Raw genomic sequence first — 11,654 nt, 5'->3', positions numbered from 1 at the left:
GGGGGTGATTTCCTCCTCACTTAAAGTGTAGTGAGAGAAGCCTTAACAAAACCATTCAGAGAGTTCAATGTATGGCCCCTGCTTTTATGAGAGAGAGAGAGTACAATAAGAAAAATAAAATGGGAGGGGAAAGAGGGGGTAGAGAGAGAATGAGAATGAGAATGAATTATGTTTGGGAAATACTCTTACTTATTTTCATGGTGGGACAATAAAAGCAAAAGTGTTTCCTATGGACCACAGGTGGATTGTGTGAGAAAGAACTGATATGAAACCATTTTCAATCCCTCCCAAGAAGATCTATTAGACAATCTAGTAGATTTCAAGAGAGAATAAGAGATCTGTAAGGAAGGCACCATCCCCAAGCCAAGGACAATGAGGGGAAACATTCAAGAGAAGAAAATACACTTTAGTTATATCATAAGAATGTGTGGGAAGGTAGTCTGGAAGTCTCTCGATATCTCTTGGCCTGGAAATGACAACAGAACAAGTTAGTTTTAACCATCATCCAGGTCAAGAGAAGTCAAAACCTCTTTAATATGGAAGCAACTAAAGGCCCATATTATTGTCACCTTTTACTCATTCTTCTTCCCATGCTCTGTCCCCACTAGGATGGGTTCAGTAAATGCAACTAGACCAGAAAAATTAGGGAAAAAAGAGATAATATACCATATGTCTCCTTTCTGGATCTCATATTCTTGCTTGCAGCCAGATCCAATGAGGGTAAAGGAAATTAAATGGAGATTGTGATGGAAGGTAATCATTACCCATTCTAATACCTAAGGATTAGAAGAGAATTTATGGGTTCCTTAAGAGTTTTTACAGCAGAGGGGAAAGACAAATCCTCAACTAAATAAATTTTGAAATAATTGTAGGAAAAAAATTACATCTCCTGAATAGTTCTTGTTAAGGTTGGTGTATTGGGCTATTGTTTCTAAAAAAGGTTTATTTCTTCCTCTTCACTTCCACGGTAAGAGTATACTTTCCCACTCCATTGATGTTGGGCTTTTTCATACCTCTATGTATCAGTTAGCTCTTGCCACAAAAATGCTGGATAACAAATGACTACAAAACACAGCAACATTCAACAATAAGCATTTATGTTACTTATGAACCTGAGGGTTGGTTGAGGCTTGGCTGGTCTAACTTGGAGCTTGGATCATCTAGCTTGAGATAGCAGTTTTTTTCTGGTCTTGGCTGGTCTCACTCATGCGTCAGTGGCCAGATGCAGGTCAGCTGACCTAAAGTGGGCTCATGTGGGATGTCTTTGTCCCATGCATCCCTTGTGCTGTTTCTGGAACTTGCATATGGGCACTCCCTCAGCCTCCTAGCCAGTCTCCCTTTCTCGTCCTTGTGCCCTGTATTTGTTTGCTGTTAACTTCACATCATCATCACCACATCTAAGGCTCCTCCTGCATTGCAGTGGTAAGGCTAGAAACTACGCTTTCCAGATTTTTCTTTCCTGTATTGTTTATGTTCAGTGCTTTCCAATGGAAGGAACTCATGAAAGATTTAGCAGGCAGAAGAGGAGAAACCGTTACTCTCTGGAGGTCATTCTAGTCAGATACATAAGCAGATGTGAGATTCACAGAAGTTTTCCATTGAGCTCCTAAGCACCACCTGCATTAGTGCTTCAAACAGTGTTTTGTGCTCTCTCAGCCTACACAAAACAATATCGTGGCTGGACCCAGCCCTTGTGGTCCTTATTATGATTGTAAGACACCCTCAGCAATAACCATCGGGAACCTTTAGGAAAACAAGGTTTATTCCTGAGGTCCTGGAATGTACATGGCACATGTGGGACCACACAGAGAGGTTGAGGATAGAGAGCAAGAGAGTGCACGGCCTTGAGGTTCTGCTTTTATTGGGTTCTAGGGTGAGGGCCTAGGGTTTCATTGGCTCACGCTTTATTGGCGATTTAACCCATTTTCCATTAGCCCTGAGAATACTCACCAGTGGCGCTTGTAGCTGCAGCATTTACTCCAAGATAACTTGTGAATTACAGTCCTAACCTTACCCCCAAAGTTCGCCATAAAATATCTCACTTTTATTATTATTTTCACATCGCTCTAGTATACTGATAATCTTTGAAAACAAATGGCATTCTATTTATAGCATTCAGTCACTGAAAATATTAAATCCTAGAAAATGTAGCATTCCTACATGTGATGTTAAATGAACGCTGGCAGTTTTTTTTTTTTCTAAACAGAAAAAGGGTTAAAACATAAGAACGGGAATCTAAAGTGTGGGAAGAGAAAAAAACAAGTGTCCCAAATGGTCAGTTATAGAAATCAACCGAGACTTCTAAAACAAAAGAGCTTCAGTGTGAGGAGGGTCCTGGCTCCATCTGCCTGTGGCGGGCAACCTGTTTGTTGGAGATAGCTGTCTTTGAATTGGATGCCTCACCAATCAAAACATAAGTCAGGCACTTGCATTACCAAAAGAAAAGCCAACTGTCAGGGCTTACACTATACAGAGACTTTTGGGGCTTTTCAGTGATTTTTGAAATTTGCAGCTACTACTCATTCAACTTTGAAACCATCTGTTTATACTTTAGGCTGAAATCTTCAGTTTTTGATTCATGTAAGTGGCATTGTACAATATTTATTGTTTTGGGTAGGCTTATTTCACTTAGCATAATATCTTCCAGGTTCACCACTGTTTTAGCATGTATCAGAATTTTATTCCTTATAAGGCTGAATAAATATTCCATTGCATGTATATGTATAGCGTATTTTGTTTACTCATTCATCCATTGATGGATACTTGGGTTGCTTCCACCCATGGCTACTGTAAATAATGCTGTGAGGAACATGAGTGTACAAATATCTGTTTTGACTCCTGCTTTCAGTTCTTTTGTGTCTATACCTAAAAGTGATTTTCCAATTATGCTGGACAATACGGTAATTCTATTTTTAATATTTTTGGGGAACCACAATAATATTTTCCACAGTACCATTTTGCATTCCCACCAGCAGTGCACAAGGGTTCCAATTTCTCCACATTTTTGCCATCTGTTGTTGTCTAGTTTTTTGATCATAATCATCCTGATGGATGTGAAATGGTATCTCATCGTGGTTTTGATTTGCATTTCTCTAATAATTGACGATATTGAGGATCTTCTTATGCGCTTATTGATCATTTGTATATCTTCTTTGGAGAAATGTTATTCAAGACCTTTGTCCATTTTTTGAATTGGGTGGTTGTTTTTTTTCGTTTTTTGTTTTGTTTTGTTTTGTTTTGCAGTTGTTACTGAGTTTTATGGGCACGCCAAATCCTAGCCACTAGACCACCACGGAAGCATGTTGTTGAGTTTTAAGGGTTCATTTTATATTCTGGATGTCAGCTCTTTGTCAGATATGTAACTTGTAAATATTTTCTTCAATTTTCTGTGTCTGTTCCTACACTTTTAATTTATCCATGTCTTTATATTTAAGTCGGTTTGTTGGAAGCACACACAGTTGGGTCTTTTTATCCACTCTGATGGTATCCATCTTTTAATTGGTACATTTAGTTTATTGACATTTAAAGCAATCATTGATGTAGGTGAATGATTAGTGTCCGCTATTTTGTAACTGTTTTCTATTTGGTGTACTTGTTCTTTGTTTCTATCTTCCCCTTCTTCTGCCTTCTCTGATTTTAATTGAATATTTTACATGATTCTATATCCTCTTCTCTTAGCATATCCATTATACTTCTTGAAAAAATTTTTCATTGCCCTAAAGTTTACAACTAATCTAAGTCCACTTTCAAATAACTGGTAAGGTACCTTATAACAGAATATTCCCAATTCTTCTCTCCCATCACTTAAAACATTGCTGTCCTAACGCCATCATGTTGGGGGTTAGAATTTTAACATTTGAACACAAACATTCAGTCTACAGCAGAACATTTGACATAAGATCTACCTTCTTAGCAAAATTTTAAGTATCTAATACAGTGTTATTAACTACAGACACTGTTACAGCACAATTTTGAATTGAATTGGTGCAACTGAGATCCTTATTCTGTTCCTGACCTCTAGTATTCAGTCTTCCACTGGTAAGTCTGATATTAGCTTTAGATTTTTCATAGATACCTTTTACTTGTTTAAGAAAGTTTTCTCTATTCCTGAGGTGTCTGAGATTTTTTTAAATCAAGAATGGTTGTTAAATTTTATCAAACATTTTTTCTTCATATATTGAGATGACAATATGGATCTTCTTCCTTAGTCTATTAAAATGGTGAATTACAATTATTGATTTTTAATATTAAGCCAAACACATTGTTGCAATGAAACCCATTAGATCATGATGGTTTAGCCTTTTTATATATTGTCGGATCTGATTTGATAAAATTTTGGTAATTATTTTTTGCACCAATGTTAACAGGAGATATTAGTGTTCTTTTCTTGTATTACATGTTTATGGATTTGATACCAGGTTTAATGCTGGCCTCAGAGAATAGGTTGGGAAATTCCTTCCTCTTCGACATTCTATAAGAGCTTGTGGGGAACTGGTATTATCTCTTCCTTAAATATTTGGTGGAATTCACACATAAGGCCGTCTGTGACTGTACTTTTCTTTATGGAATGATATTAAACTACAAATTTAATTTCTTTAATATATAATTTCTTGTACATTCTTGCATGAGCTTTGGAACTTCTTTTTGCTCTTCAAAGAATTCGTTTCATTCAAGTCATCAAATTTATTGACATAGAATTTATAACAGCTCTTATTTTTCTTTTAATATCAGTAGATATTTCTCTGTAGAATCTGTGGTGATGTCATCTTTTAGTCTTAATAGCAGTAATTTATATCTTCTCTCTTATCTTTCCAAATTAGCCTGGCTAAAGGCTTATAGATTTGATTGTTCTAAAAGAACCCATTTTTGGTTTAATTAAGTCTTTCTATTGTTTTTCTGTTTTCTATTTTATTAATTCTGTCCTGTTTTTATTGTTTCTTCTGCTTACTTTGTGTTTAACTTGGTTTTCTTTCTCTTACGGTGGATACTGAAGTCATGCTTTTTCTCTAACATGTTTATCGCTATAAATTTCCCTTTATCCATTGCTTTAGCTGCATCTCACATATTTAATATGTTTTGTTTTTATTTGAATTCCATTAAATGCTTTATATTTTCACTTTTTATTTCTTTTACAACCCATGGGTTATTTTGAAATGTATTACTGAATTTCCAAATATTTGGAGAGTTTTCAGATATCTTTTTGTTATTGATTTCTAATTGAATTACTTGTGGTTAGAGAATACTCTTTGAGTGATTGGGGTACCTTTAAATTCATTGAGACTTGTTAGATTGCTCAGAGTTCATTCATTTGTCATGGTCTCTAATGCTATCATGCTGACACGAGAGAACTAAATCTCTTGTATATATTATTCCAGTAGCCTTATAAATTGGTCTTCCTACTTTCACACTTTCTTTCTTTCAGTCTATTCTCAATAAAGGAGCCAAGATACTTTTAAAATTCAAGACATATCAAGTTACCTTTCTGCTGATGACTTTCTATTGGTTGTTCAAATCACTTATAGTTAAATAGAAACCTTATAAAAGTCTTACAAAGCCTTACACAAACAAATATCTTATCTCTGATCTTTATCTTCTGCCAATTCTTCCAATACACTGTTCACTTTCTGATAGTCAGTCTAGCCTCTTTTCTGTTTCCCTCACATGTCAAGCACTCTCCCATCTCAGACTTTCTGCAGTTTCTACTCCCCCTGTCTGGAATGTTCTTTCCCTCCGATAAAAACAAATAACTTCTTTCCCTGTTCTCTTTAAGCTTTTTTCTTAAATCTCTCCTTCTTGTGGAAACTTACCCTAACCACTAGACTACTTAAAATTACAGTGCCTTTCCCCATTCACCCTGCTTGTGTTGTTGTTGTTGTTGTTTGAATTAAATTTATTGGGATGACGTTGGTTAGTAAAATTACATAGGTTTCAAGTGTACAATTCAATAATACATCATATGTATATTGCATTGTATGTTCACACCCAAAGTTAAATCTCCTTCGGTCACCATATATTTGACCCCCTTTACCCTTATCCTCCTCTGGTAACCATTCCCTCTGGTAATCCGTAAACTGTCGACCGTGTCCATGAGTCTCTATTTGTCATGTTCATTTGTTGCTTTCAGTTTTATGTCTCACATACAAGTGAAATCATATGGTACTGAACTTTTCCTGTCTCAGCTATTTTCACTTAGCATGATTATTTCAAGATCCATCCATGTTGTTGTAAATGGCAGTATTTCATCTTTTCTTATGGCTGAGTAATATTCCATTGTATATATGTACCACACCTTCTTTAGCCAATCATCTATCAAAGGACACTTTAGTTGTTTCCATGTCTTTGCCGCCATTAATAGTGCAGTAATAAACATCAAGGTGCATATATCTTTACAGATAAGTGTTTTCAAATTTTGGGAGTAGACACTCAGAAGGGAGATTACTGGATCAGATGGTAATTCTATTGTTAATTTTTGAAAAACCTTTATACTTTTTTCCATAGTGACTGTAGCAATTTACATTCCCACCAGCAATGTATGAGGATTCCTTTTCCCCCACAACCTCTCCAACACTTGTTGTTATTTGTCCTGTTGATGATAGCCCGTCTAACAGGTGTGAGATGGTATCTCATTGTGGTTTTGATTTGTATTTTCCTAAGAGCCTCTTAAGGGAAAGTTGAGCCTCTTCTCATATGACTATTGGCTATTCGTATATCTTCTTGAGAGAAATGTCTATTCAGGTCTTCTGCCTATTTTTTGATTGGATTGTTTATTTTTTTATTCTTGAATTGCATGGGTTCTTTGTATATTTTAGATATTAGGCCCTCATCGGAAGTGTTGTTTGCAAATATCCTCTCCCATTCGGATGGTTTTCTCTTTGTCTTGATGGTTTCTTTTGCTGTGCAGAAGCTTTTTAGTTTGATATAGTCCCATTTATTTATTTTTACTTTTATTTCCCTTGCTTTTGAGGTCAAATTCATATAATCCTCTCTAAAACCAAGGTCCATGAGTTTAGTACCTGTGTTTTCTTCTATGCAATTTAGTGATTCAGGTCTTATATTTAGGTCTTTGATCCATTTGAGTTCATTTTAATGTATGGTCCAGTTTCATTCTTTTATATGTGGCTCTCCAATTTTCCCAGCATCATTTATTGAAGAGGCTTTCTTTTCTCCATTGTATGTTTTTGGCTGCTTTGTCAAAAATTATTTGCCCATATATATGTGGGTTTATTTCTGTTCTGGGCTCTCGATTCTGTTCCATTGGTCTGTGTGTCTGTTTTTCTGCCAATACCATGCTGTTTTGATTATTGTCACTTTGTAGTATATTTGAAGTCAGGCAGTGTGATCCCTCTGGCCTTGTTCTTTTTTTGCTTTGGCTCTTCAGGATCTTTTGTGATTCCATACAAACTTGATGATTTTTTTGTTCCATTTCTTTTTTTTCAGCTTTATTGAAATACAATAGACAATTAGTTGCTCGTATTTACAATGTACAGTTCAATGAGCTTTTTTCATTTATAGTCAGCACACAAGAATATATTAATTTCAGTTGTACAGCATAGTGATTAGAGATCTATATAACTCACAGTGATCATCCCACTAAATCTAGTACCCTTCTTTCCCCTTATATATTTATTACAACATCGTTGACTATTTTCCTTATGCTACACTTTACAGCTCCATGACTATGTTGTAACTATTCATTTGCATTTCTTAAACCCTTCGCCCTTTTTTCACCGACCCCCAGAACCTGCCTCCCATCTAGTATCCCTCTAAATATTCTCTGTGTCTATGAGTTTGCTTCCATTTTTTGTTATTGTCATTGTTTATTTTGTTCTTTAGATTCCACAGGTATGTGAAATCATATGGCATTTGTCTTTCTCTATCTAACTTACTTCATTCAGAACAATACTTTCTAGGTCTATCAAGGCAATATCTTTTTCTATCCCCTTACTTTTAGTCTGTGTCTGTCTTTTAATCTGAAGTAGGTCTCTTGTAGGCAGCATATGTATGGGTCTTGTTTTCTTATCCATTCAGCCACCCTATCTTTTGGCCGGAGCATTTAATTCTTTTCCATTTGAGGTACTTGTTGATAGATATGTATTTATTACCATTCTTTATTCATGTTTTCTTCTTCTTAAAGAAGTCCTTCCAACATTTCTTATAATACTGGTTTGGTGTTGGTGAACTCGTTTAGCTTTTTTCTTTTTTCTTTTTTTCTTTTTTGCTTTTTGTCTGGGAAGCTCTTTATTTGTCTTTCTACTCTAAATGATAGCTTTGTTGGATAAAGTAATCTTGGTTGTAGGTCCTGGGTTCCTCTCACTTTGAATATTTTGTGCCAAACCCTTCTGTTCTGCAAAGTCTTTTGAGAAACCAGCTGCTTTGTTTCTCAAAACTGCTTTTCTCTTGCCGATTTTAAGATTCTCTCTTTGTATCTAACCTTTGGCATTTTAATTACGATGTATCTTGGTGTGAGACTCTTTGGGTTCATCTTTTTTGGGACTCTCTGAGCTTCATGGGGTTGTATGTCTATTTCCTTCATCAGGTTAGGGAAGTTTTCCATCATTATTTCTTCAAATAGGTTTTCAACTTCTTGATCTCCCTCTTCTTCAGGTACCCTTATGATGCGAATTTTGTTACATTTAATTTTGTCCCGTAGGCTCCTTAAATTATTATCATATTTTTGGATTCTTTTTTTCTTGCCATCTGATTGGGTGACCTTGGCTTCCCCACTCTCTATATCGGTGATTCGATCCTCTACTTCATCCACTCTGTTGATTCCCTCTAATGTACTCTTCATGTCAGATAATGTGTTCTTTATTTCTGACTGGTTCCCTTTTATAATTTCTATTTCCATTTGTATGTTTTTTACCTCCTTAAGTTCTCACTGAGTTCATCTACACTTCCTCTAAGTTCATTGAGCATCCTTATAACCAGTGTTTTGGATTCTGAATCTATTAGATTGCTTGCCTCCATTTTTCCTGGAGCACTGTTCTCTTCTTTCATATGGGACCTGTTTCTCTGTCTTCATATTTGGCTGCCTTTCCATGTCTCCCAGTCTTATTAGTGTGGCTTTGTGTAGTAGGTGTCCAGTGGCACAGTCTTGAGAGGGGTCCAGCTGCAGGCCAAATTTAGCCCCAGCCTATGCCCCTCCAGGGCCACCTGGTAAGATTCAGCAAGCAATCCACAGATGCTATGCTTATAGTTGCCTCAAGGGGCCACGCCAGAAACCAAGGCCAGCTGCCACAATAGCAGGTTTTGGAGCTGCTCCTCAAGGAGCACTGGACTTGCCAAGGACACAACTGGACGTGGCTTAGGTAGGGCCACGAGTTGAGAGAGGCAGAGTTTCAGTGAATCCTCTGGGTGGAGCAATCTCTGTTATCCAGTTTGATGACATCTCAGCTATGGTGGCTCTTGTCTGCACACTAGGAGTGGGGAGGGCTCAACAGAGGGACAATGGATACCACCAGCACTTCTGCCCCAGAGAGAGCCTTGCCTCCTGCTCTCGCTCAAACAACTCAGTGTCTCCCTCTAAGTCCCTGATGCCCTCTGAGCAGCTGGTGCTCAGAGCAAGTGAGTCCTTCACTGCGAAAGTCAAGTTGGAGGACATGGCCCCTTTAAAAGGAGCATCTGCAGCTGTCGTAGCCTCTGTCCCACTCAGCCATTCAGGAACAGCTAGCCTCACGTCTTTGCCCCCTCCTACCTCCTGCCACTGCAGGGTGATTTCTTATTTCTCTCCCTAGTTGTAGGATTTCTGTTCATCTAGATCCCAGGTGACTCTGCTTGCTGTTTGCTCCATGTTTCTGTCACAATTTTGGTGTGGTCACAAGAGGAGATGTACTAAGCCTCTATGATCTATACCATTTTGCCCAGTCTCCCTTGTTCTATTTCTTTAAAAAATGCCATTGGTGTTTAGATGGAGATTGCATTAAATCTATATATTGCTTTGTGTTGTCATTCATAATATAACACTCATTATCCTATACAATGTACATTACATCTGTATTTTTTTATTGACAGTGTCTCTCCTCTATAATGTAAGCTTCTCAAAGGTAGAAATTTTGACTCATTTGTATAGAAAAGTACCTGGCACATGGTAGGTATGAAATATAAATTTATTTAATGAGTGTTTAATCCTATGCTTACATTTATTTTTACTTTAACAAGAAATGTATTGTCTCAGTTTGAGCAGCAAGAAATAATCCTCATTTTTCCAAATTAGAAGAAAGAAGAATATAGACCATTCCACTAAGAAATGTCCTTTAGGGGAAAAAGATTTATAACCGGGAAATTTGTTCATAACAGTAATTGCCCTATGAATTCCTCTTGGGCTCTTTTCATCAAGAGCATAGTAAAATTAATTAGCAATATCAAAAGCTTTGCATTTTGTTTAGGTTTTAGGAAGCCATAAGAGAACACTTTATTAATCATCTACCTCATTAGAAAGACAAACATTTTGAACCTTCTTGCTCTGAAAACTAGGAACTACATCATGTTTTTATAGCTCTAGGAAAAATAAACTAAACAATAGATTATCACTAATTTTTATGCAACTATTTTGTGACACCTTAATTTCTAAAGCAACTCAGTTTTATAGACATTGAAACTAACTCAAATAAGGTATCAAATACTTTTTATTTTAAAATTAGCATCTCACAACACATTTGACAGTTCCAATCTTCAACCCGGGAGTCAAGAATTTGAAGAGTGAGAAGGTACCTTTTGTAATTATATTTCACACTTCTAATCTCAGAAAATATAGGAGACCAAAAACAGAAGAGATTATTCTTTTTTATTGAAATCATTGAGGTAACGTTGGTTAATAAAATCAAATAGGATTCAAGTGTACAATTCAATAATACATCCTATGTATATTGCATTGCATGTTCACCACTCAAAGTTAAGAGTTTGTAGAGAGCAAGAAACAAGGTTGGTCACCTAACTACACATTTTTCAAGGAGATCTCTCTGATGGGGTCCGTGGATAAGAACATAAGTAGGGGACTGTCACTTGGAGAAAAAGATCTTCCTTCTGAGAAGTTTTCCCATGGCTCCTTTCATATCTCTGTTCCTTAGGCTGTAAATAAAGGGGTTTAACATAGGGGTCACCACAGTATACATCAGAGAGGCAGTCATAGATTTGTCATTGGAATCACTTAATGAAGAGGAATAGTGCAGTACTATAATTGTTCCATAGAAGAGAGACACCACAGAGAGGTGGGAGCCACATGTGGACAAGGCTTTGTGGAGCGCTGTGGTAGAGGGGACTCTCAGGATAGAAGTGCCAATACGACCATAAGAGACAACGATGGCAATAAATGGAAAAATGACAACCAGAGCCCCTACAATGAATATGACCAGCTCATTGAGAGAGGTATTTGAGCAGGACAGCTTGAGGAGGACGGGAAGACTACAGAAGAAATGGGGAATGACATTGTTAGCACAGAATGACAGCTGGGCCAGGAAGAGAGTGTGCACGAGAGCACTGCCACAGGAGACAAGCCAGGAGCCAGCCACCAGCAGCACACACAGCCCCTCCCTCATAATGGTGGTATAGTGTAGAGGGTGACAGATGGCCACGTACCTGTCATATGCCATCACTGCAAGAAGGAGACTGTCAAGACAGCCAAAAACTATGAAAAAATACATCTGTAAAATGCACCC

The 11,654-nt window shown here is 37.0% G+C and overlaps 1 protein-coding gene across 1 annotated transcript in view; it reads right to left on the bottom strand.

Moving 5' to 3' along the window:
* LOC111740307 (olfactory receptor 1J2) overlaps positions 1 to 11,645 on the bottom strand; it is a 23,331-nt gene extending 11,686 nt beyond the window's left edge. The window contains exon 1 of the mRNA XM_023531131.1: positions 11,451 to 11,645. Within this exon, the coding sequence (XP_023386899.1) occupies positions 11,451 to 11,639 (189 nt within the window). The 5' untranslated portion in view covers positions 11,640 to 11,645. The remainder of the gene's footprint in view (positions 1 to 11,450) is intronic.
* Positions 11,646 to 11,654: the final 9 nt, after the last annotated feature.

Source organism: Pteropus vampyrus, unplaced genomic scaffold (assembly GCF_000151845.1).
Source record: "Pteropus vampyrus isolate Shadow unplaced genomic scaffold, Pvam_2.0 Scaffold61, whole genome shotgun sequence".
Taxonomy (NCBI): Eukaryota; Metazoa; Chordata; class Mammalia; order Chiroptera; family Pteropodidae; genus Pteropus; species Pteropus vampyrus.
Note: the sequence above shows the minus strand (reverse complement) of the source record. Positions and strands in the feature narration are given on the sequence as shown.